The sequence below is a fragment of the Gambusia affinis genome, linkage group LG04 (assembly GCF_019740435.1).
Source record: "Gambusia affinis linkage group LG04, SWU_Gaff_1.0, whole genome shotgun sequence".
In the NCBI taxonomy this organism is placed as follows: domain Eukaryota; kingdom Metazoa; phylum Chordata; class Actinopteri; order Cyprinodontiformes; family Poeciliidae; genus Gambusia; species Gambusia affinis.
The window spans coordinates 8,556,170-8,581,804 of record NC_057871.1 but is presented as its reverse complement, the minus strand read 5'-3'; the positions used below and the strand labels follow the sequence as shown (position 1 = coordinate 8,581,804).

At 40.7% G+C, this 25,635-nt stretch overlaps 2 protein-coding genes across 3 annotated transcripts; one reads left to right on the top strand and one right to left on the bottom strand.

The window, feature by feature from the left end:
* The first annotated feature begins 726 nt into the window (after positions 1-726).
* Positions 727-14,595, top strand: wdr19 (WD repeat domain 19). The gene is made up of 36 exons (XM_044115248.1): positions 727-831; positions 1,876-1,967; positions 2,044-2,109; positions 2,195-2,320; positions 2,407-2,525; positions 2,623-2,738; positions 2,891-2,971; positions 4,061-4,173; positions 4,252-4,425; positions 4,500-4,570; positions 4,656-4,828; positions 5,257-5,356; positions 5,440-5,546; positions 5,623-5,739; positions 5,857-6,012; positions 6,800-6,947; positions 7,031-7,244; positions 8,069-8,228; positions 8,308-8,418; positions 8,540-8,649; positions 8,738-8,795; positions 9,532-9,678; positions 10,593-10,675; positions 10,756-10,839; positions 10,927-11,073; positions 11,431-11,555; positions 11,691-11,800; positions 11,871-11,939; positions 12,036-12,113; positions 12,410-12,506; positions 12,599-12,723; positions 12,819-12,900; positions 13,335-13,485; positions 13,615-13,738; positions 13,821-13,897; positions 14,053-14,595. The coding sequence occupies exons 1-36, from the start codon at positions 826-828 to the stop codon at positions 14,165-14,167; spliced, it is 4,032 nt and encodes a 1,343-aa protein (XP_043971183.1). The 5' UTR covers positions 727-825; the 3' UTR covers positions 14,168-14,595.
* Positions 14,596-14,715: 120 nt separating this feature from the next.
* rfc1 (replication factor C (activator 1) 1) lies at positions 14,716-25,282 on the bottom strand. Of its 2 annotated transcripts, none has more exons than XM_044115250.1 (23): positions 25,154-25,282; positions 24,599-24,730; positions 24,434-24,509; positions 23,479-23,595; positions 23,091-23,389; positions 22,915-22,989; positions 22,279-22,359; positions 21,857-22,198; positions 21,667-21,780; positions 21,387-21,566; positions 20,619-20,723; positions 19,717-20,125; positions 19,521-19,636; positions 19,319-19,433; positions 18,800-18,888; positions 18,492-18,629; positions 18,248-18,343; positions 17,921-18,174; positions 17,715-17,832; positions 16,680-16,825; positions 16,400-16,613; positions 15,291-15,473; positions 14,716-15,215 (listed from the first exon to the last, which is right to left on the bottom strand). In XM_044115250.1, exons 1-23 carry the CDS (start codon positions 25,163-25,165, stop codon positions 15,120-15,122), a joined length of 3,507 nt encoding a protein of 1,168 aa, XP_043971185.1. In that variant the 5' UTR covers positions 25,166-25,282; the 3' UTR covers positions 14,716-15,119. The 2 variants fall into 2 exon arrangements, with proteins under 2 accessions (XP_043971185.1, XP_043971186.1); XM_044115251.1 differs by having other exon boundaries at positions 22,279-22,356.
* Between the last annotated feature and the right edge of the window lie 353 nt (positions 25,283-25,635).

Sequence of the window (25,635 nt, the reverse complement as noted above, 5' to 3'; positions counted from 1 at the left end):
AAGCATCAGGACGTCTGGCACACTAGCTTGTCAGCAGCTGTACAACCCTGCCACCTTGTGGGTCAGCGGGAACAATACCAGGTAGTTTTGTCTTTTTAAAGAAATCTGTCAATTTTTAGAGTGGCGTTCTGTTGAGTACATGTCGATAGCTGTGAGAAAGATGGCTTTCTTGTAGAGATCTGTACTGTAGATTGATGACGGTTGGAAAGTAGTTAACATGAAGACAGAGTTTAGTGCTGTCCATACTTTTCTTAATATTCATGAGGAATACTAAGATGCATCATCGTCTCTAGTTGATTCACAGTTGACCCCAGAACAGAACCAGCATTCTTCAACATGTTGTTGAGCCATTTTAAGTTCTTGGGTCTAATGCTACCCCACCAGATGAACTAAGAAGATCCCACTGTATTTAACAAAACCTTGGATAAAAGTATGTAGGCTACTTACTGTCCCTTTGTGGGATGTAAACGTTTTAACATTTGTGGATACCAAGGACAAAAAACAATGGCCTTCAGAAAGACACATTATTATTATTATTATTATTATTATTATTATTATTATTATTATTATTATTATTATTATTATTATTATTATTATTATTATTATTATTATTATTATTATTATTATTATTATTATTATTACAAACAAATGTTCACTGTTCTGAAGCTTAGCCTGTTTCTTTGTATGGCGGTATTTGATTGGCTACTCTCTGTTGCTATGACATCGCTGTGATAGACGCTTCGAAGCGAAGCATTATGGGAAACAGACAGCGCTTTTTCTGGGGATGATGTTTTAAGAAGATTCGTGTGGATATATTTCATCGATATGAAGGTTAGTAGTTACAAAAGAACAGCAACAAAAGCTTTTCTCGTGATTTTAGGAGGAGTTTTTCTTCTTCTTTTTTTTCACTTAAACGGTCGTCAACGAGCTAGCTACTCATGTAGTTTCAAGCTATCGCGTTAGCTCAGGTAAATGTTGCCTTTCGCTTCTGTATTTTGCCGCACATTTCTATTTCTACTGTAATGTCAGAGGCAAATCATGCAATGTTAAAACAGTTGCATCCTGTGCTGGGACTGCTAATGTAATCTGTAGCAGCTGCCTTATTTTCTTGTAGAAAATAAGGTTTTATACATGAAGAGATTACAATGTGTTAAGTCTTAAATATTGTTTATAGAACCCTCAGTTAAAGAGAAGAAACACGAAATATTACATATTGTTGTTATTTAATTCTATTTTTAATAATAGAGACAATAAAATACATCTAATCATTCTCCGCGTGGGCCCTCTTTATGCTTTACCTTCATTATCATATCTGAAATAAGGAACCGATTTGCAATTTTCAATTCAGCACTTCAGTAAAGGGCCACAGTACTTTAAACATGATTTCCCCCTTTCCCAGACTACACATTTTATCTGTTTTTGGTCGCGTGTACATATTTAAAATGTCACAATAATGCATGTATATGATACAAATAGCTTGAAAAGCTACAGAAACTAAGTTTTCAAATGATTATCTCACTTATTAAAGGCTAAACTGACCTTGTGTTTATGTAATTGCCCACTACACCAGCCACTTAGCATCTGCATTAACATGCAGTATGTTGTTTATATTGCTGTAGAGCAATCTTTCTACAGGCTTGTTGGAACTGTTCTAATTCACTCACATCTGGAGGTTTTAGAGCATGAATGGCCTATTTTATGTCTTGCTGTTGCATCTAAGTATGATTTAAATTTAACATAACAAATCCCTCCAAAAAAGTAATTTGAAAAAAAGTTCCCTACCTGGATTTAAGATAATTGTAAATCTGAAGAAGATAGTTATTCAGAGGTATGAAAAATTATTTGAAAGTTAAAAAGTCCTCTTTGTGTCCACAGAGTTTTTTCGTTCTTGCTGACAAAGCCTGGGCAGGATCTTATGTTCTGTACAAGTGGCAGAAAAGTCTTGGAAATTACATTGCTGTTGCTGGGTGAGAAACAGTGTCTTTAAGAAAGCTTTTAACATCTGAACAGGTGAAGGTCTGACATTTTTCTGCCATCACACAGACAGGATAGCACAGTGAAAATATTTGATCGACATGGACAGAAGTCGACTGAACTCAACCTGCCGGGGTGAGTTAGAGAAAGTCTGTAGGATCCCAGTTTGATCTCCTAAAGCAGAATGTTAACTTCCTCTGTTTCTGATGTTACCTGGTAGGCGCTGTGTCGGGATGGACTGGGACAAGGACGGCGACATTTTGGCAGTGATTTCTGCAAAGTCCAGCTCCATCTTCCTCTGGGATGCCAGTGTCAATAAAACATTTCATATAGACAGTGGCATGAGGTATATCGAGAGATAACTCTGGGCTTGTGACCATGATCTGTTACAAATAGTCCAATGCTCTGAGTTTGTTTTCTTGTTGGTTTCAGCAAAGATCAGATGAGTTTCCTCCTGTGGTCAAAAACTGCCCCCCTGCTGGCTGTAGGGACGGCAAAAGGAAACCTGCTCATCTACAATCAACAGACGTCACGCAAGATACCCATACTGGGTAACGGTCACACACCACAACCAAATTTTCAAGATTTTGTGCACCTTTTTGTCTGTTGTATTGATTGTGTCTCTTTTTTTCCTGCTTGTTGCTGAAGGTAAACACACCAAGAAAATCACATGTGGGTCCTGGAGCTCCCAGAGTCTCCTGGCTCTGGGAGGTGAAGACAACAATCTCACTATCAGCAATCATGAAGGAGACACAGTCAGACAGGTAGTCGACCTGTGTGTCTCAGTGTTGCTCCGTCCTGACAGCATGAGGATTTTATGATCACAGTTTGTCATTTTTAAAGATTATGGAAGCAATACGAAGAATTTGAAAGTTAGAATAAAAACATCCTGCTGATTTTCCTGATCTTTTGTCAGATGCCGCTTCGAGGTGAGCCGGCTGAAATATTTTTCTCAGTGATGAAAACTGATGAAAGGTCCCCTCAGGGGGAAAATACTGTAAGTTATTGTATGCATCTTTGATATTTTTGTACAGTAATTCACACTAACTGTCTTTAAATCTCATCAATTCAAGTATAAAGAAGAAATTTGTAATTTTTTATCTTGTGGTATATTTTTGTTTTCTGCAGCTGAACCTAGTTTGTGGCTGTTTCTTTTGTTCTCTACGGAGAACTGACCTCAGTTAGGTTTTTCAGGATGTCGATTTGGTTAATATGAAATTCATATACAAAGAAATTCACAATCAGGTCAAAGGAAAACATGCAACATGTGAAAGTAATACAGACTACACTTCCTGAAACTTTATAATTTCATATTAATCATCTGACTGTATAATTACTGGTTCTTCTGCTGCCAATACTTTGTTGCTTAAAGACTTTCTGATGATCTTGCTTCAGTTTTCTGTCAGAGATTTTTTATCAAAGGTTTCTTGATATGCCATGAACTCTCAGGAGAGTTTGCTTTAAAAACCTCAAGTCTTCATCTTAACTGCACAAAGGACACATTTCTAGTTAACACCTAGTAAAGTTGAGCAAACTACACAGTTTTTGTTGGTAGCACAAAAAGGTGATTTTTCTCATTTGTTTAAGATGAGAGTCTGTGTTACACCATCATAAAACTAAAGTAAAAAGTTGTTACTTCATTTTAATTTGATGGGCTCCTTAGGAGTACTAATAATTGTGCCACTAGTAATTTTGTGAAAAACATTTATTTCTTAGCACTGGAGTTATTTATTCAATGTAAGACTGTGCAACTAAAATAATATTTTATCTTTTTAAACCTCATTTATTTCCATTTTACTTGCACTGATGTTCAATTTACCCTTCCAAGTTTCATTTTATTACTGAAATGTTAGATTTATTTCCTTATTTTTTATTTTATTCTTGTCATTTTTTGCAATTTTCACTTTTATTCATAAAGTATACATCTTAATGTTGTCGTGTTAAATGTTCTCTCTGTGCTATTCTTTATTCAAACCCACATGTAAGTTTCTGTAATGTTAGTGTTACCCAGTAAATCAGTGCTTGATTTTCTACGTCCACATGATGTCCTGAATGATGTTTAATCTTTCAAACGCTCTGCTCTCAGGTGAGTATGTGTGTGGACAAGAAGATACTGACGCTGTTCAACATAAATGACCCCAACAACCCAATCGAGCTGGCCTTTGAGCGGCAATATGGCAACCTGGTGTCTCATCGCTGGTACTGTTCACCACTCTCCTTAACACCGAGGTGAAGGTGTTTGTGCTAAGATTCACTGCTTGGTTTACAATTGTGCAGGTTTGGTGATGGGTACATACTGATTGGCTTTTCCCATGGATACTTCCTGGTTATTTCCACCCACATCAGAGAGATAAAGTCTGAGCTCTACCAGGCTCGCAACCATAAGGATAGTCTATACAGTGTGGCCGTCTCAAGTACACTAAACAAAGCCGCTTCCTGTGGAGACAACTGGTATGCATTTATTTAATTGAAGTTTTCTTTACTTAGTGAAAGGAAAAACAGAACATTTTGTGCCTCTTTTGCAGTATAAAGATCCATGAGCTGTCTGATCTCAAAGACATCAGCAGTGTCATTCAGTTGGAAGATGAGACCAAAGGTTACCCAGTCCTTCTTTTCATCCAGTGAGATTTTGTAGGACTGTGCTGAGCGTCTCACCCCATCTTCTGTCTGTCCTTCTGCAGGTCTGGATCAGCTGAACTGGACAGATGACGGCCAGTTGCTGGCCCTGTCCACTCAGAGAGGAACGATTCACGTCTTTTTGACCAAGCTACCGATGCTGGGAGACAGTTTTGGCACCCGGCTGGCCTTCCTCACCTCCCTGCTGGAGGTCACTGTCTCCAACGAGGTGGAGAGGGTGAGAACACACTCATACACACCACATACACATGCGCACACACCCACACACATCCAGTAATCACTGAAAAGACATCAGTCTAAAATAGGAATAATCGATCTAAAACTGGGTTACAAGCAGAAGTGGGTAGAGTACCCAAAAACTTTGCTCAAATAAGAGTAGCACTACTTCAACATATTTTTACTCAAGTAACAGTAAAAAGTAGCCATTCAGGAAATTACTCTGTAAAATTATTTGGTAAAATGCCTGCTGAAGTACTGAGTAACTGATCAAAACATCAATTTTTTAAGAGTAAAAGTACTTCATAATAAAATTACTCAAACGTACAGTGTAGTAAAAATACTCCAAAAAGGTTTTTTTTCCAAAAAGTTGCTCAAGTAAATGTAACTGAGCAAATGTAACGAGTTGCTACCGGACTCTGGTTGCAGGAGAGTCCTGTGTCCATCCAGGTGGAGGTAGAGCCCACGTTTGTTGCCGTGGGACCGTACCATGTGGCTGTGGGGATGAACAACAAAGCCTGGTTCTACGGTAAAATCACATTATAAGAGTGGGTCTGTGTCAGCTTTCTTTTTTCTTTTAGCTTCCCTTCAAATCTTTTGTGCGTTACATAGGTTTGTCAAAGATAAAGGACGTTGAGTATTTGGGGACCATAGTCAGCATGTGCCTCAACGCTGACTACGCTGCAGCTCTGTTTGAAGGAAAAGTACAGCTGCACATGGTGAGACATCTGCTGTTTGGGCTGAGCCTCTCTCATAAAACAAGCTCCAGCATAAACATTCACATGTCTGTTTCAGATCGAAGGCAGAGACACAGAGGACAGGAAGCAGATGAAACTTTTCCCAGATGATGACAGTAAAGGCCGGATCCTTTGCCACGCTCTCACTGCCGAATTTCTTTATTATGGCACTGACGTAAGGATCACAGGGTTCTTATCAACTAGGCTTTCTCAATGTGGTTTTCATTAAAGCTATAAAAGGAAAAGCACGAGCCTCTCCTCCAGTTAGTCACGCTGAGTTGTTTCCCCTCAGCTGGGTAATGTGGTGTGTGTGCTGTTGGAGGACTGGGAAACCGTGAACAACTACAGCCATTCAGTCAGCGTGAGGAAGGTGTTCCCTGACCCAAACGGCACCTGGTTGGTGTTTATCGATGACAAGAATGGAGGCTTCTTGTTCTCTCCTGCAAATGTCAGTATATGTTTACCTCTTAAACTGAATGTACACTTGAATAATTTTAACTATATGCCACTTGTTTAGTATTTATTTCCTTATTTTGAACATATAGACATCAAATGTTTGAACAATTGTTGGAACAATAACTTTTTATTTTCTGCTTCTGTCTTAAATTGTTTAGAGTTTTGCATTATTTGACACACAAAAATAAGCAATTGATTCAAAATTAGTTCAAATAACAAGGCCTGAAATTGACTTCAGGATTTATAGGTCTAGAGAAGTCTGAAAAATAAAAGTAAAGTGTAAAAAAAGTTTATTTTTCTTCAAGCTAGGTAGTTTTAGGAATAAATCATTTTTTGTTTCTCTCTATTTCTTTTAGCTGCTTGTATGCTGGTATATACGTGCACAATCATGCACGTATAAATACGTAAGGATAAAGAAAATAACACATTAGGGAACACCCTTTTTAGGGCGTAGCTGAGACAGAGGCCCAGAAAAGGAATCTATTGTTAGGTGCCATTTTGCTGTGTTTTCCCATAAGGAAACATGGCGACGGACCAACGCTGCAATTTGTTTTTAATAAAAGGGATTGATTAATTCAACACGCTGATTCTTCTTGATCCAAGCTGAAGAAAGGATCATCTCCAACACTTGCTAGCTGATTTTCTGTCTGCCATATGTAATCATGTATGCCAATAAATGAAAGTCTAAAAAGTGTGACATTTTGAAAATGGAGATGTTCAGGAGTGCCGATATTTGGAGGACTTTTAAAGATGGTTTTTGTGTGTTTATTGGTTTACAGGCAACATTGTCCTGTTTCGAGCTTCCCAACTTTTCTCCCACCATAACAGGAGTGCTGTGGGACAACTGGCACGCAGACAAAGGTGTATTTGTGGCTTTTGACGATGAAAAGGCCTACACCTACGCTTTGCATAAAAGGACAGTATATGGTAAGGCGATGGCACGTCTTAAGATCAGACACACGGTCAGTTATGGCGAGACGCTCGTTCACCGTTGCTGTCGTCGTGTTCAGGTCCGCGGGTGGAGCTGGTGGGGAGCACTGCTCTGCTCTACTCCCAGAGGCCTCTGCTCTTCTACAACGGCGAGCTGACCTGTCAGACGACCAGCGGGAAGACAAGCGAAGTAGTTCTGCACACACACTCGTTTCTCAAAACCTCGCCTGACAAGCTGAAAGACTCCCCTTCAGAGCTCAGCAAGCAGATCAGTCAGGCGCTCCAGCTCAAAAGGTTAGTCAGTCGGTCGTCACTGGAACACTTTCCTGTTTCAAGTATGTTTAGATGTGGGAATGTTTCATTTGATTAAATGCTGCACAGATGGAAGAACTTCCTTTGTGAAAAGAGATCATCTAACAGCCAAAAGTTTGGCAGGGTGAACTTATCTATAGTTGCTTTTTAAGTAACGAATGTAAAACGGTTGTTTCTGAGTCATCAATCAAGCCCAATAGAGATGAACGGACCGGTCCAGCAGAAAGTTAGAAGATGAAAGCAAAAACAGAATAAAACATTACGAGGAAGCAAGTAACGTCAACACAGACAGTTGCACATCCCGAGATCTTTGGAGGGGGTTTGATTCAGGAATCGACAGAAATCTGCAAATTCTGGTGAAGATGTTTAAAAGGAAACTAAAATAAATGTATCTTTTTAATTGTAGCTCTATAATATCACACTGAAAAAAGTAGAAAATTCCTCACTTTTACTCGCTTTTAAGCTTAACTGTGGGAAAATGTCCATGTTAAAGGATCTTGCTGTAACAATAACAGGTGGATGGACAGACAATTATTAAGCCCTGCTGATCCACAGATGAAAATCTGAGAAATAATATTTCCTAAAACGTTCTACTTATGTCCTGGTTTTCTGTTTTCTTGTCTGATTTTATGGCAGAATTTAAATAGACTTGAATCATACTTTTATAATAAAAGGGACAGTTCATTTTACTGAGCGATGCATATAACACCGATTTCCCAGAGTGCCTTTCTCCCACCTGTGCACTTTAACCTTATGTGTCTTACATTAATAAATGACCAACAAAATGGTTTGATGTGTGTTTCCAGGTTCAAGGAGGCTTGGGCTCTGTGCAAGTCTGGAGGCAGTGAAGCTGACTGGGCTGAAATAGGCAGAGCCTGTCTGATCCACATGGAGGTGGAGCTGGCCATCCAGATCTACCGGATGAGTGGCAACGTGGGCATGGTCCTGTCCTTACAGAGTATCCAGGTTCGACCCACTCCTCCTATCAGATATCGCCGTCAACAGCGCAACACATCTCCCTTATTATGAATTGAAATCTTTTCAGGGTATAGAGGACAAAAACCTACTAGCAGGACATTTGGCCATGTTCTTGGAGGAGTACAACCTGGCACAGGACCTTTATCTGTCCTCCAGCTGCCCAGCAGCTGCTCTGGAGGTTTGATCACATTCAGTTTTATGATCAATAGGTTTTGGTTTTGGTATGTGGTGAAACCTCTGTGTAATAAATGTGTCATAAACAGTGAAGATCACATGATGATGTGTTGTTTGTATTTAAGATGAGAAGAGACCTGCTGCACTGGGACAGCGCTCTGATGTTGGCCAAGAGGCTCGCAGAAGAACAGATTCCTTTCATTTCCAAAGAGTACGCCATCCATCTGGAGTTCATGTAGGTGCAGACACACACATCTCACACACACTGAACGCACCATTTAAAAGACTGAATCCGAACTGATTTTAAATCTCTCTCTTTCCAGTGGTGATTATGTGAACGCTTTAGCACACTACGAGAAAGGTTTGACGCAGCAGAATCAAGTAAGTTCAATCACGACCTCAAACTTAAGGCTAAGATTTGAATAAAGAAAAGCTCACATTAATTAGTTTCATTTTAACAATGATTTGGTACATTGAAGCTAAAAGGAGCACAGAAAATTATGGAGTTATGCAACAGCTAGTTATTGTTTTCAGAAACTTTATATAAAACTTAAAACCTACAGATGATGAAGTTTTTGAAAATGTACACTGCAAAAACACGCAATCTTACCAAGTTCTTTTAGTCTAGTTTCTATTGAAAATATCTAAAACATAACTGGCTACAAGTAACTTTTCAACGACATAAGAGCAAGTTTTAATTCTTGACAAAAAATTACTAGTTTCACTGGCAAATTATTTCACTTACAAGAGGAAATTATCTTGTTATAAGAGAAACAATCAGCTTCGTTCCAATTTCAGTTTTCTTCCCAAATCTTTCTTAGTTTTCAGAATTATTTTTTTATAGAAAGCCTTAAGCACAGCGGCAAATAAGTGAACAGTGGCACAGAAAAACACTGCATTAATTAATATGTAAAGTTCAGGCACAGAATAAGAAATTCAATGAATTTTATCTTTTTGAAGCAGATAAAAATCTCCTTCCCAACATTTGACGTCATGGTTCAAATCTATAAAATGTGAGCCTTGCTGTTTGTAACTGATGAGGTCCAAGATATGGGTGCATAATAAAAACAAATGCTTTCTGCTCTGTCCACATTCTCCTCCTCCTCTTTCGGTGCAGTTCCAGGAGCATGACGAGGTGTGCCAGGCGGGAATAGCCAGGATGTCCATCAGAATGGGCGACATCCGGAGAGGAGCAGCTCTGGCCATTCAGCACCCAAGCAGATTCCTCAAGAAGGAATGTGGAGCCATACTGGAGAGCATGAAGGTAGAAACAGAGATATTTATCTGAAACACTAGAGGGAAGATTTCCTCTCTGGTGAGTCTCTGGAGTTAGCAGAAGCAGATCTGCTCTTATAATAGCGCTGTTGTAGAAACAGCAACTCCCTGAGCTCATGCAGTTTCCCTTCATTTAAATGAGATATTGTGAGTACATTTAGGGAAGAAGGTTTTCTTTCTTTTCGTAAAATACAACCAGAGTTAACATCTTAATTCTCTCTTAAGACTAAAGTTGTTTGTGCATCAGATTGCGAGGAAAAATGACCGTTTACTGAAACAGACGGTCAATTTGTAGAGCAGACGAAAAGAAGGGAGGAAAGTAACCTGCTGCAGGACTTTTACAATAAACAAGTTACAAAAAACTAATTCTCACCTGAAATTAATATTTTTGCAGATATTAGTCTAAAATAAGTTTTTAAACTTCTGGAATGATCAGATGTTTGTGTAATAAATGTGCATAGACAAACTATAATAATTTTAGAACCTGAAACATGCTTCCTATCTCTGAACGAATAAGATAATGTTCATTCAGAACATTATCTTTACAAACTCTGTTATTATGTGAGGCAGATTTTGTTCTGAAGGTTTTAAGGCGATCCTCGTCAGGATAGAACTTGGAGTTATCTTTAATTAAGATAATAAAAATGTATAAGTTTATTTTACATTTGATCAGTTCTCTTTATCTCATGTGTTTCTAAAAAATGCAGCATTAATTTTGCTTAGATGTCAGATTCACTAGTTCAGACTGTGAATCTGTTTCCTCCGATTATCATTTCAGCACCTTAGTCATTAAATGTCATTTTGAAATATCCGCAGAGATGGTTTTTTGACTGAACTTAATTGAACTTTTAAAGTTTTTGATGTCTTGATTTCTGTCATCTTTGTTTTTCTCTCTCATCACAGCAATTCTCTGAAGCTGCTCAGTTGTATGAAAAGGGGTTATATTACGATAAAGCTGCGTTGGTTTACATTCGCTGCAAGAACTGGTGAGTCACACCTTCAGCACTCAGTATTGATTTGTGTTTTCACTTCAGTCTCCTCCAACTCTTTCCTTCTGTTTCTTCAGGGTGAAGGTGGGAGAGCTGCTCCCAAATGTTTCCTCTCTAAAGATTCACCTCCAGTACGCAAAGGCCAAGGAGGCGGACGGCAAGTGGGTTCTTAGCTTCTCTATCTTATTCCTCCGATAAGGTCGAAAAGTTCAAAACAAATCTGATGCAAAACATTTTGTGTACATCAGATATAAAGAGGCAGCTCAGGCCTATGAGAGCGCAAAAGACTGGGACAACATGATCCGTGTGCTGCTGGACCACCTGAACAATCCGGAGGCTGCAGTTCGGGTCGTCAGGGAGACTCAGAGCATCGATGGAGCAAAAATGGTTGCCAGGTGGGATAAACAAGCCTAAAGATGGACGCACAACCAAAAGCTGCTGCGTTTTTTTCATTGATTTAATGATTCTACACTTCATTTGCATCAACAAATTTATCCAGAGTTTCAACATCAGTCAGTTTAGTTCTTTAAGGCACAGTTCTTAAAAACAACTGTTCATTATAGCAGCATTAACACTCTCTGACAAACTACACTGGAATATTGATACCTTCGATATTAGCCGTTGTTTTTTTAATTTTTATGTGGTGAACTCCAAAAGTAATTTGGGATATTCAAAATCACAATTGATCATTTCAGCTCACAGTCATTTTGTGTTTTTGATGCCTGCGTTCCCGTTGTTTGTTTGTGCCCCAGGTTCTTCCTGCGGCTGAATGACTACGGCTCAGCCATCCACTTCCTGGTTCTGTCTCAGTGTAACGATGAAGCTTTCCAGCTGGCTCAGCAGCACGGACAGATGGAGGTCTACGCAGACATCATTGGTCAGTTACGCCGTAAACTTGTGTCCAGATCTTGCAGCTTAACTGTTGATGGGTTTTTAATGCTGTTTGCAGTCGTCCTTCTAACTTGGGCCTCTGTCATTTTGGACTTGCTGAATTGTATTTGTGATGGTGCAGGTTCTGCAGCCACGCAGGAGGACTATCAGAGCGTCGCTCTGTACTTTGAGGGAGAGAAGAAACACCTTCTGGCTGGCAAGTTTTTCCACAAGTGCGGGCAGTACAACAAAGTAAGAGGCTGTGACTTATTTGCTCACTCATTATTACTTTCATAAAGGTAATTTTATGTTCTCCTTTTAGGCTCTAAATCATTTCCTTAAGTGTCCAAAAACCGAAGACAACCAGGCGATTGAGCTAGCTATTGAGACGGTGAGAGCTGTTTGTCTTTAAATGAGTTTTTAAGTAAAAAAAATTATTATCCGTTCAGCTAACTGGGTGCTTCTGGGTGTTTTGTTTTCAAATCAGGTGGGACAAGCCAAAGACAACTTTCTGACCAATCAGCTGATTGAATATCTACTGGGAGAAAGTGACGGGATGCCCATGGTAATAAGGCATTTGCATGTAAAAGATACATTGTATAAGGATATATCTTTTGTTCATGTCGATCTGCAGTGTTGTACCACCTTGTTTTCATAAACTCTCAAGCGATCGTTCTTTCTCATATTTAGTTAAAAGCCATCTGTATTTTCATTGTAGATGTCCCTGAATTAATCACACAGACGGAGTACGGTAGTTTCAGTGACTGCTTGTTTTCTGACAGTTTCGTGTCACCACTACCTTCTTCCTTTGAAATGGAAAGTCTTTCTTCAATATCGTCTGAAATGTCTCCTCTTTCCCAGGAGGCAAAGTACCTGTTCCGTCTCTACATGGCCCTGCAGCGATACGGCGAGGCCGCTCATACCGCCACCATCATCGCCAGAGAGGAGCAGTCAGCAGGTACATGCCTCACTGCTGCTGACCTTTCAGTAGCAGCAGAGCGTTGGGGGGTTTTTTGGTGTGTGATTGCTTTTTGTGTGTCAAAACCACAGGGAACTACAGAAATGCCCATGATGTTCTGTTCAGCATGTACACAGAGCTGCAGGCTCAGAAGATCAAGATCCCGGCAGAGATGGCGACCAACCTGATGATCCTCCACTCGTATCTGCTGGTCAAGGTGACGGTCATCGTCCTCCAGCTGCTGGTCGTAGAGGAGCAGCTCAAATATTTTGTTGCTGTAGCGTTGTTCAGTCAGCATCTGTTTTTCTGCAGACCCACGTAAAGAAAGGAGATCATCTCAAAGGGGCGCGGATGCTCATTCGCGTCAGCAACAACATCAGCAAGTTTCCTGCTCGTGAGTTCATGTTCTCACCTGAACATCTTCATTAGTCCAACTTTAGCCGGGATATTTAGTTTCCATTCCATTTTCTGATTACAGATTTAGCACTGATTATTTTTAATCTTGATCTACTACATAAAATCCGGTCAAATATTCCAAAAATGTGGTTTTGGATGAAATTATAAAAAGAGAAAGTTTAGTGTTTGTCATTATAATCAACATGTAAGAATAATGATGCAGCTTTATACTTGGTCCACACATTGTCACTATTGTTCTGTAGAAATTTTAACATTTTTTTCATGTGAGGGAATATATTTACTCATAATAGTATAGTTCAATAATCAAACCTCTATCTTTGTCTTTGAAATTTGAAAAAGTGCCTTGAATTTAGTTTCTCCATTCATCATCTCTTCTTCTTTGTGTGTGCGTGTGTGTGCGTGTGTGTGTAGACGTCGTCCCCATTCTGACGTCAGCAGTTATTGAATGCCAACGTGCCGGACTGAAGAACTCGGCCTTCGGCTTCGCAGCCATGCTGATGAGACCGGAGTACCGAAACCAGATCGACGTCAAGTACAGGAAGAAGATTGAGGCTTTGGTTCGGTGAGTCATTTATTGTTAAAAATGTTTTCCTATGATAGATTTTTTTTAATCTTTTACTCATGGTGTTTAACTTCTGCTCTATTTGGCTCTAATTTCTAAGTGTTTTCTCCTTGTTTTTTATGCTCTCAGTCATCCTGACACTTCAGAGTTAGAGGAGGAAACGACTCCCTGTCCTTTCTGTGGCTTCCAGCTGCCGCAGAACGACCTGATGTGCATCTCCTGCAAGAACAACATCCCCTACTGCATCGCCACGGTAACGGAAACCTGACCGCTCATCTGCATTTCTTTAAAGTTAGACAAATCCATCTATTTACTCCAAGTGATCTTTTTATCAGGGCCGTCACATGCTGAAAGAAGACTGGTCCATCTGTCCTCACTGCGAGTTCCCTGCACTCTACTCTCAGTTCATTCTGTAAGTAACAGATCCTTAAAAGCACAAAGACAAATCTGAAGTTTATACAAATTAAGTACATTTCTTACACTCACTGTGGATCAGATAAAAGTATTTTGTTCCACTTTTCAGTCTCTAAGGCAGCTCTGATCATAATTAATGTGTATCTGTTACAGGCTGCTGGAGACAGAGTCTGTGTGTCCCATGTGCTCTGGGAATCTGAACGCCAAACAGGTGAAGAAGATCACAGATTGCTCCAAATATCTGCACAACGACGACCTGGATCAATGACCGCGCATGTAGCTGACCTCCAAACCAGAAAAGCAATTTAAAGATATACATGTAGGTGTCTGTTTTAGCTAAAATGACATAAATTAATGTTACCTCCAAAGGGTCACGGTGAGAATTTATATTTTAAAGAAATTTATCTTGTTGCTTTTGAGACATTTTTGTTTTATTGTTGTAGTTCATTCTTTGTCATTTTGCAGCAGGCGTGTGAAACATGTTCCTGAACGAAAATATGGATGTTACTGAAAAGACTGAAAGGTTATCTAAAAAAATAATAATAATAACAATACCTCAGTGTGACCCAATGGTACATATTTGTAAAAAAAACTATTTGCTTATAATTTAAATATGAATAAAGTTGTTTCTAAATATTGAGTAGTTGACTGTTAATGTTCAGATTTAAAGCAGTAAGGCTCATTTTCCTGACAGTTTGAATGTAAAAGTCTCACCCTTGCATCGGATTTTAAAGCTATAAAATGTTTCTGCAGGTCCAGCATTCCACCTGGACCTCAGCTGGCTTCTTTGTACCTAGAAATAAAACTCCCAGCATGTCTTGGCAACATATTCCTCTATTAGAAAATTGGAATTTACAAAATAATATCCAGGAGTAACAAAGACATTTCTGCGTTGCAGTCGAGGCAAACGATAACAGTCTTCCTCGTCATGGTCACATTATTTACATCTGCAGCAGCCGAAGCGGAGCCTAAAGGCAGAGGGAATGCACACTGCTCCTGATGAGACACACCTGCAGATGTGGACAGACAGGCTAATTATGTGCAACATCTGTTCAATATGGAGACACTGGAAGTTAAAAAAAAGCAGCAGTCACTTTGCTGGAGCAAAACGATTGAATCCCAGCCAAGTTCCTCCTCGTCCTGATACTTGTTAACGTGTTGATTTAAGTGCAGAGTGGCGGTCAGTTAATGGAGTCCAGCAAAGAAATTAAGTTCTTTCTTCATTTCTTTGCTTTGCCTTTCCCCTTGCCTTTGCCCTTCCCAGACTCTTGCTTCTTCTCCTTCGTCGACTCTTTAGTTGTTTTGGTCTTCTTCTGCTGCAGAGAGAAACCGAACAGGTGAATAACCAGAAAGCAGAACAGAAAATCTTCTTCAGGTCTGAACACACTTACTTTGATCATGGCGTCTGCTTTGAGGCCCTCGGCTTCGTCCCCAGACTCCTGGTCATCTGGACCTTCGTCTCCTCCGTCAAGATCCGCTCCTCCTCCTCCTCGCCGGCCCTTCTTCACAGCTTGGAGGGAATACGGCGTCAGGTGGACCTCCTTGTTATACGCCCGAGTGAAAGCCGCCTTCACCTAGTAATACAGATCCAAGTCAACTAATGAGCTAATCTGAAGTTGACTAATCTCATCGATCAACTAATGATTAATTTACAATTGGCCATTTTCTTAAAAACGTAAATTTTCTCCAGTCAAGCAGGCCAATTGATTTTCTATAACATAAAGGCCTAAATTTTCATAATATACTGAATTAAAAGAAAAACATAAAATTTTAACATTATTTTGTATTAAATACTTATTGCATTAACAGATAATTGTGGTTTTCTCACATGATTAAATTTAGACATATTAATAAAATACAACAAAACATGAACCTCTTAGACTGCTGAATAGAAAAATAAAGGCTGAAAAGAATAAAATTTGTTAAACGCTTATTAATTCCCCAACAACAGAAAGATAATCATGAAGAACTACAACCCTCAAAATCAACCTTTCTCACTGGCATAATATCTTTTCCACATTTTTTCTGTTAGATCCTCTGATTTTCTCTCATCTCATCCTCGACTTTGTAGCAGTCATTTTTGAATGAGAACTTGATGGCGCTCCGTCTTGCGGCTCGGCTGAATGAGCGCTATTAAGGTGAAACATAAGGAGCTTAATGAGTGTTTATATTTCAAAACAGAACCGCGTAAAGAGCATTTTGTGTCCCACATCGGACTCTGATTGGTCCGTTTCTCTTTCACGTTCTGGTATGGCTCCAAAATCTTTCGGTCAAGTGGCTTCATTAAGACTGACCGGCGGCGCCCTCTGTTGGATGGCGGCCAAACTACAAGACTAAAAAAGAACGGTCTAAGCAGATATTATTGGTGAACTAATGATAGAAGTAGATTAATTGTTTGTATCCCTACCTAAAAGCAGAAAAAGAACGGTCAGGATGGAAAAGCATTCAGAAACCATTTTTGAAAAATTAGAGTGAGCCTCTTCAGTCGTCCTCAGCTCACCTTGGAGTCCAGTTTGGAGTAGGGGTCGGGCTGCCCGCCCCACACACTGATCTCCATGATGCTGTCTACGTCCTCCTTAAGGAGCTGGTAGTCGTCCAGCAGCTGCACGGCCTGCGCCGCTCCGTCCGCTCCGTGCCTCTGCAGCGGATGCAGCAGCGCCTGGCGCAGGTAATGCGTGTAGTCCAGGTTCACCGCCTGTCTGCTGCTCAGGGTCCTGCAGGAGCAGAGAGCATTAAACACCCCGCCCAGGGAGCGCGATGGACGAACAAATGGAGCTTACTTTAAGCTCATGTGTGCGGTCAGCTCCTGCACGATGCGGGAATGTTTGTTGGTAGAGGAGTTCTTGCCCAGCCAGCTGGGGAAGACGGGGAACTGAGACATGTAGCCTCTCATGAGCTCGCCTGGCAACACGCTGGCAAAGATGGCCTGAAAACACAACCAGACCCAGAAGCATTCATATTGGTGCACTAAATTAATGGAAGGAGCTCAAGCTACGGCTGGACAACATGGCTGAAAAATGTATCACGATTCAAACGTTTCATATCAGTCGATATAATTGATTCGTTTTTAGTTTTAAATATCTGAAATAGTGAAATTGGTGGCGTGATTTCTCATGTTTTATCCAGTTTCCTCTCCAGAGAATTTTTTTTTCTTCTCACGCCATGCTTTTTTAAATTTTTCAGCAGTTCTGAGGCACAGTGGCGAAACCTGAAACTGCAGCTGCACAAGTTACTCAGCAAGTTGTTGCTAGGTAACCAAAGAGCGAGTCAGTAAGTCGATTCAGTTCAGGATCAGAGTTCAGTGAAATTATTAAATTATCTATCAAACATATTATATATTGATATTGATCACATATTTATCAAAATATATGTTGTTATTGATTTATTGAAATAGTGGAATTCTATATAAATATGCATGTAGAGACGCCAACACATCACACTCTGACTAAGACTTCTGCAACAGGCCTTCATCTTAGCTTTACACCGAGCGGAAATAATCTTTTATTTCACAAGCCGTTTCTGGAAATATAGTTATTATTTGATAATATTTAGATGGATGTCAAATAATTTGCTACATTAAATTAAGTTTCTAAAGAACATTTCAGCATCTGTCTCAGACTGACTCCTGCAGCTCCACCTAGAGATATTCTGTCGCAGTCTCTAAATAACAAACTCCTCCAGAGATCAGACTGATAAGTTTGATACATAAATATAATTAATTAGCTTATCAGTTACCATCAGAATATTATTATTTAATAAGGCAGTCCCTATAGTTTACAATATAACACTTGAGACGATTTGTAGACGGTCGTTACCTGAGTGGGAAGTAGGGACCAGTTCTGACTCGACCGGATCCGTCTGTCCACCAGGTCGCCGTCGGCGATGGAGTCGGCGGTCTTACTGAGCAGCACCAGGTGGGACTTCATGTCTCCGCTGTGAGGAAAGACGAAAGCAGAAACATCAGCTGGACAGCTGGACGCGAGTCTCTGCAGACCAACGCAGCGTGGGGAGTCTCGCTCACCGAGCCGCAGCCGGACGGACGTGCAGGTAGTTCTCCTGGACAAAGAGCGGCGCCAGAGAGTAGTCATGGAAGAAGAGGTCGGACTTGTCGATGAGACCCATGTGGGCCGTCTCTTCTCCCGAGGCGAACACCTTCCTGCAGACGTCGAACGGCCCCAGCTTCATGTCCTTGCGGGCGCTGGCCGCGTCGGACTTGCACCGGTCGTACGTCATCACCTTGTCTTTGGCCGACCACATGCTCAGGTTGTGAATCACCTGGAGACACGGGCGTAGTGACGAGACGGAAATATCCCAGGCCTCACAGAGCGAGACGCTTTGAGCTCCTTACCTGTCGCACGTCCTGGTTGGAGGCCAAGATGATTTCATTGAGAGCCGGAGGAGGGATCTTGATTCCCTCTTTATAAGCAAGAGACATCATGGCTCCCTGGAAAAAATGTTAATTAAATCAATAAAATGATGGAACAAGAAAGATAATACAATCACGAAAACACAAATTTCTATAATTAAGGTCATTTGTATGCATTTATTTTTTAACATTAGTGGACACGTTGCAGTGAGACGACAGAGGGAACCTTGATCTGCTCCACCCGCGGCCTCTGGAAGCGCAGGTCAAAGCAGTAATTGGCCAACGATCTGATCTTCTGGTGGTTGCGGTCGTTGCACATGCAGATGATGGGAATCTTTGAGTTTTTGATCAGGCCGATCATTTCCTACAAGAGGCACAAAGTCGCTGGTCAGAGAAAAATAATCTTAGAACAAGTAAATATCCCAACTAGTTAGATTTCCATCAGGCACACAGTAATTTTCCAAACAATCCTTATTTTTAACTTTTCCATAAACTCCAGAATCCGATTAGATCATGAGAAAGGAGCTCCAGTACCTGGATTCCTCCTCGGTCTTCATTTCCAGCCATGCCGTCCACTTCGTCCATGATGAGGACGTGCTTACTGCTCACCGTCTGAGACGTTCCTGCAGGACAGACAGAAGAGGCTCAGAAAGGTTTGAGATTTGTTGAAGAAGAGGATAAATATGAAGAGCACAGCTGGTGTAAGCTGTGGGGCAGCGTTCAGTTTTCATGTCGCAGCACTGTAACATATATATATATATATATATATATATATATATATATATATATATATATATTTGCTTTATCCACATCACACAGCTCTATTTAGACATGGAGACAGGAAATAAAGTCTTCATATTTTTCCAGCTCTATTTCCAAACTCCTCCAAACCTGGAAAATATTCCAGACTTTTCCAGGTTGTGAAGCAGCTCCTGTGAAAGGGCAACGATGCCACTTTCTGATAGCTGTACTAGCGAATTATTAGGAAACATTTGGAGCAAAATTTTCAATTTTTTTTACAAATCAGCAGCTGTTTTATAAACAAACATTGACCTTTGTAGAAGTTCTCGATGCTGGTGTTGTTGAGCGACTCCGCCACGACTTCCTTCAGGCTGTTTTTGCTGCGAGTGCAGCTGGCGTTCATCTCCACGTAGCTGAAGCCCAGCTCCTTCAACAACAAGCGAACCCACAGATTCAAACAGGAAGTGCGACCAGAGTCTGCTGGTTAGACGCCAGTGTGTGCCCTCCGACTGACCTCACAGACCAGGGCAGCTGTGGTGGTCTTCCCCACCCCTGGAGGCCCAGAGAGCAGAGCAGCTTTGTATCCTGATCCGTCATCCTTCCCTCCTCCAAATTTACCAAACCTCGATGCTGTTGAACAGAAAGCAGATCTAGAACCGACACGTTTCTGCCGGACAAGCCGGCGTGAGGTCAGCCGGTTCTTCTGCTACCTGCGGGTTTGTCCGGTCCTCCGCTGTGGTGTCTGTGCCAGTTCTGCAGCCAGCGGAGCAGCTTGTTGGCGCAGCTCTGCTCCCCCTGCTGGCCGATCACACTCTTCAGAGAACGTGGACGGTACTTGTCCACCCACAGGAGACCGGCAGCGTCCCCCTGCGGGGAAGGGGGGGAGGGTCCAGGAGCTGAGGAAGAGGAGGATGCATAAGGAAGGCCCAGCTCCCTCCGGGCCTTCTGTCCAGTTGGAGTCCTGCTGCCGCTGGCTCTGGCTCTTTGTGCCTGGCCCGTCTTTGAGGGGCTCGGGGTCTGGGGGGACCTGGAGTTCCCCTTGGAGGGGGAGATCTTCTGAGCCTTGGGGGTGACCTTTGAGGTTTCACTTGGAGGAGTTCTGGTTTTTGAGGCTTTGCACTAAAAGATGCAACAAAACATCCAAAGAAATAAAGAGAGATGGACGTCATTAGTACCATTTAAAGGTTAAAGGTTAAAGGTGAAATCTGCAGATTTGGCACAAACAGAGCAGGAGGTCACAGTGGGTGAATAACATTTTATTATGTTTTATTCTCGGTACTAATCAGTTGCAAAAATTATTTTTGTGGAGTAAAACACCACATTTTGCGAACTATTGTGCAGCTTTTGGTAAATTTCCATCAGGAGATTTTCATATTAGTTTAGCTGCTTTAAAGGGCAGTTTTATGTAAAATTGACTTTTTTGAGCTTTACATTATGTTATAATGCTATTCCTTTACTTATTTGATTGTGTTATAAAATGGGACTACGCGATTGGAAAATACATAATCCTGCCTCTTTAAGCCATATGGTAATAAAAGCCAGGCTGATATTTATTACTGCTAATGTCCCAAAGTAAAAGCCTTTATACTGTTAATTATGGAGGAGTTCTGACCTCAGCTTCTGCAGCGATCTCATACTTTGACTTCTTTCCTGGTTTGGTTCTGATCAACTCCAACAGGCCGTCCTCATCCAGGATGGTGGTGCCTAAACTCTCAGCCTAGAGAGCAAAACACACAGAGGAAAACTCGTAACTTTAACATAAATTAAACTGGAAGATTTCTGTAATTTATGCTTCATGTTCTTTGATAAATCGGAGGATTATTTTTTTTTAATAGACCATAACATCCTGTTGCTTTCAAGTACAAAAACAGGGCAACTGGAAATTATTTCACCAATTAATTTCCCCTCAGTAAATGTAAATGTAGAAAAATTAAGGGCTTGAGTTTCACAAATATTTTAGTGTGAGATTTTTATTTGTAAAAAATGTTACATGTCTTAGCAGATGTGTTACACTTCTTCCTACTCCTTAATAAAAGTTTTTAACTTTTATTTATTTTATTTTCAGTTCAACTATCAATTAACAGTAATAATAAGGCCATATAATCCCCATTTTGAATTTATTTATTATGATTTAAATTATTACTATTAATGTATTATTTTAATTAAAATGATTATCTTGATTAATTTATTATTTTTTTATTCATTGAATACAATTTATTGTTATGATTAAGATTATTATGATTGTTACTAGTAGCAGTAGCAGTTATTTTGTTCCATGTAGTAGCAGTAACCCTTTTGTTTGTTTTATGTTTCGTCTTTATTTAAATAAAATGGTCCAAATAAACCCTGATAATATGACGTAGGCTGCTGGCTGGCTGACCTTGTCCAGTTTGGACGCTCCACTGTCTCTGCCCAGCACCAGGTAGTTGGTCTTCTTGCTGACGTTTCCCGTCACTTTGCCTCCGTAACGCTCAATGAGAGCTTTGGCGTCGTCTCTCTCCATCGACTCCAGGACTCCAGTCAGCACAAACACACACCCCTCCAAACAGTTCTCTGCTCCCTAGAAAGATTTTTAATATTTTTTTAACGTGAGTAAATTTGTTTTGAAATAAAGACTGAATGAGAAGCAGCCGGTTCCTCGTTGTGGCGCTCCACCGTACCTCTGGGATTTCCTTGGATCCCAGCGCTCGTGGTCCGTCTCTGTTGAGGTAATTCCTGAACGCTAGAGTGTGCATCTTCTTCTTCTCTGCATCGTCAGGACTTGTACTTGTGCTCTGGTTGGGAAGCAGAATAAAACCTGAAATGAGTGGGTCAGAGTTCAGCCTCTTGTGTCACAGGAAGCAGCATTACCTCGGGCTTCTTAGGAGACGTTTTCAGCGCCGTTGGTGTCGTTCCTGCTTTGGGTGTGAACTTCATGTCCGAAATTGATGAAGCACGCGGCTCTTTTTTCGGAGAGATTCTGTTTTTCCTCGGTGAAGTGGGCGTTTTGCTTTTCGCGCCTTCATCCTTCGCCTCGTCCCGTTTCTTCATCATGGCCAGCTTGGAGCTGGCTCTGACGGCAGCGGGACTCTTCTGGGGCGACGGACTGATAGCGTCCTCCGGAGGAGACCGACTGGTCTTCGACGGGACGCCCACGCTGCTCTTCTTGGGGGTCGTGCTCGGACTTGGTTTTTCCTCAGAGTTTTTGCGAGCCTTGAAAAGGTACAAAAACATATTTACATCTCCTCTATAAGAAGCCAACATGCCTTTTAGTGAACACTGCAGTGCATTACTTTTTTGGGCTGTGGCTCGGTGTCCAGCATGGCCAACGTTCTGGCAAACTCCTCGTCCTCATGGACTTGCTTTTCCACCTGCTTGAAAGAAAAATAGCAAAATCATAAACAGGTTAGACTATTGTTGGACCTCAGTGCAGCATTTGACTGAGTTTTAATCTCCAATATGAAATTCATTAAATTTTGTGAAGGTAATGAGAAAGTGGGAAAACATTTAAGAGGGTTTGCAAATTGCTACAGTTCAACAAAACATATAAAGTTAGAAATTGTAAATTTGTTGGAATATATTTCTGTTGCCAGAAAAATCCCTACACTATAGCATCTAACTACTGATGGAGGTAGATGGGCTCGTAGCTGGTTAGGGAGGTGCTTAAAGAAGTCGCATCCTGAACAGGAACCTGCTCACTCTGGTTCATGTAACCAACATGCGCATGCAGCTGCAAAGAGCTGCTCTTTAATTAAAACTATGTCAGGAGAACCTAGAAAGGAAACAGAGTTTCTGACATCAACAAGCTGCATCTGATGACAATAAATTGACAAAAGATAAAACGACTTGTTTAAGTCCTGAATGTGTTTTTTTCTCCACCCCCCCACCCCACACTTTGAAAATACCCTGCAGTTGAATTAACCTCTTACCTCCATGTCCTCCTCCATCTGCAGCTGCCGGGCCAATTCCTCGTCGCTTATCAGGTCGTCTAACTCTTGAGTCGGCTGAAGGAAGACAGGAGTTTTACAAATTTAGTTTCCTGCAGAGTAATAAAATCATTAGAAAAGACATCATGGAGAATTCGAGGACAGGAAAGTTGGCTTACAGCCTTTCGTTTGGTGCTGGCTACCAGCTTCTTGTCTGAGCGGTGAATCTCTCCGCTGCCGAAGTAGTCGAGTACAGAGGTGGGAGTTTGCTTAGGCGGAGGGGGAGGGGCTAGTTTAGGGGTTGTAGGAACTTTGGGACTCTTTATCTCAGTTTTCCCCCGACTCAAAGGAGGCTTAGCAGGAGACTTGACTCGCTCTTTGGCTTTAGGACTGCAACTGTCTTCTTCTGACTTTTTATTAGAGCCGTTCTGTTTGGACTTGGAGGCCTTCAGACTCTGAAAGTTGTCACTGTCCGAATCTGCGGGTTCAAGAGACAAGCAGAGCTTTTCTTTAAAGGCCAAATACATTAGGTGGAACTGAGAATATTTTCATTTGATGGTGTCTGACCTGTTTCAGAGACGTACTGCACAGGATCCTTCTTAGGAGGCGGATCTGCTTTGCTGGTCACAGTTTTCCCTTTGGAGGATTTCTTAGCCTTCATCACTGGCTCTTCCTCGTCTGAATCTGAACAGAAACAAGAATGACATGTTTTTCATTTATCATCCAATTTTTGGAAAATGTTCCTCTCTTAAGGATGCAACTCCTAGAACTGGTCCCCCATAGCTTTATGAAAACGGTAACAAAGAAATCTGCAAAAGTTTTATTCGTCGTTTTCTCAAGGATGAACAAGGATTAAGATTAGTATTTTTCTAGCAAAAATCTAAATATGAGAGAAAATATGTTACTCTATAGCACAAACTGTAAAGTGTAATCATAAAGGCAGAAATGGAATATCAGGAAAAAGTTACACCAAGATTTTAACAAGTTACTAATTTAAAATAACTAAAATATTCCACCGTACTGCTCCTACCTTCAGCTACAATCACAAAGAGTTATAACAAAGTACCAAATATAAATCAACTAACAACATTTTGTTTCCTGCATTTTTAATAATGACAAAGGTTGGGAATTTGTTTGTTTAATTTCCTATTTTGCTGGTTTCCAACTAGAGCCTCACAATATATCAAATCAGAATCAGCATCTCTGCATCAGAGGTGATGCAGAGTTTAAAGATAAACATGCTAACGCTCAGAGGACAAATAACTGTGAGGAAAATAAGCATCAACATCTGCAGTTACATGATTTTTGAGCAGTTCTGGTGATTCAAACCAAATACTTCTATCAAAGAACCGTTAGCTAATTTTATTTTTTGAGGAGTTAAATTTAAGAGACAAAAGTAAAAGTGGTCAAACAAAGAAAAACCTGAAATTGGTATTGGCAGGAAATAGCCTAAGTAGTGCATCTGTAGACTATTAGTCTATATGTTCATTTATGATATAAATGATTAAAATATTTCGCATACCCGATTCTATAACTTGGCGTTTCTTTCTTTTCTTCTCGCTGCTTTTGTGTTGCTCTTCATTTTTGGAGCTTTTGGCCTGAATAACAAGAATAAAAATATTGTGTAATGAAGAGGGAAAACAGGATTTTCCGTCATTTTACATGGTGGGGGATAATATCTTCTTGCCTTAGAGCCCTCCTTCTTCTTCTTTTTCACATCTTCTTCTGAGGAACTCTTCTTTTTCTTCTTCTCGTCTGGTTTTCGGTCTACATTTGGCGCAGGCTTACCTGATACCGGTCCAAAGAACCGCCTGATGTCCTACACACAAACACAGTATTTAGTGATGCAGATTGAAACACAGCGGAGTTGTAAACTTTTAATAGCTTCACTAGATCGCTGTGATTGTAAACACAAGACTCTGATGCAGAGACTACAGTGAAAAGAGGCTGGAGGATTAATTGGTGAGCTCAGGCGCTCAATTTCAGTAGCTTTCACTTTCTGACTAAGATCCTGCACATAAACGCATCATTTTTTCTAAACAAAACAAAAGCACCAACATGTCAACATTTAAACAGCTTTATCCTTATTTTTAGTGTAAAATAAATTGACGCGGTTTAGCTGCAGCTAAACCCGAGATCAGCTTTATCCACATGACTTCGCAGGTATTTTTCGCCTTGTGGAGAAACTTCGGGAGTTTGTGCAGCTCCAGGCCTGAGCGAGCAGACTTCAACTGTTACCTACCATGCTGGACATGCTGCTCTCGCACCCTGGTCGCTGGTTTGGTGCAGAAAGGTCAGAAAATCTTTCAGCTGTTGGCGCGAAGCACTGTGGTCGCCAGGAGGTGACGCACCGATACAGGATAGACGTGCGTCAGCACGTCATCAGACGTACAGAGTTTATTTAGGAATTCTAAAACAAAACAAACCGTGCAGTCATAATAATAAAAAACCCGCCATGGTTTAAATTTAAATCACATTAACTGATATTGCTGCTGCGGTTTGACAGAGTTTTCACTCACACGAAATATGTTAAAATGACCACCATATTGTAATGTGCAGCATCTTCCCAGTTAAAAATTTCAACAGAAAGAAAGAAAGTTGGTTTTGCTTCAGTTCCTTGCAGACCCAGGGCTCTTCTTCAGTCTGCTACATTGCAATACAAAAACGCATCAATTTCTCTTTGCCACTTTTTCTAAAAACTTTTGCAATTTATTCATTTTTGTG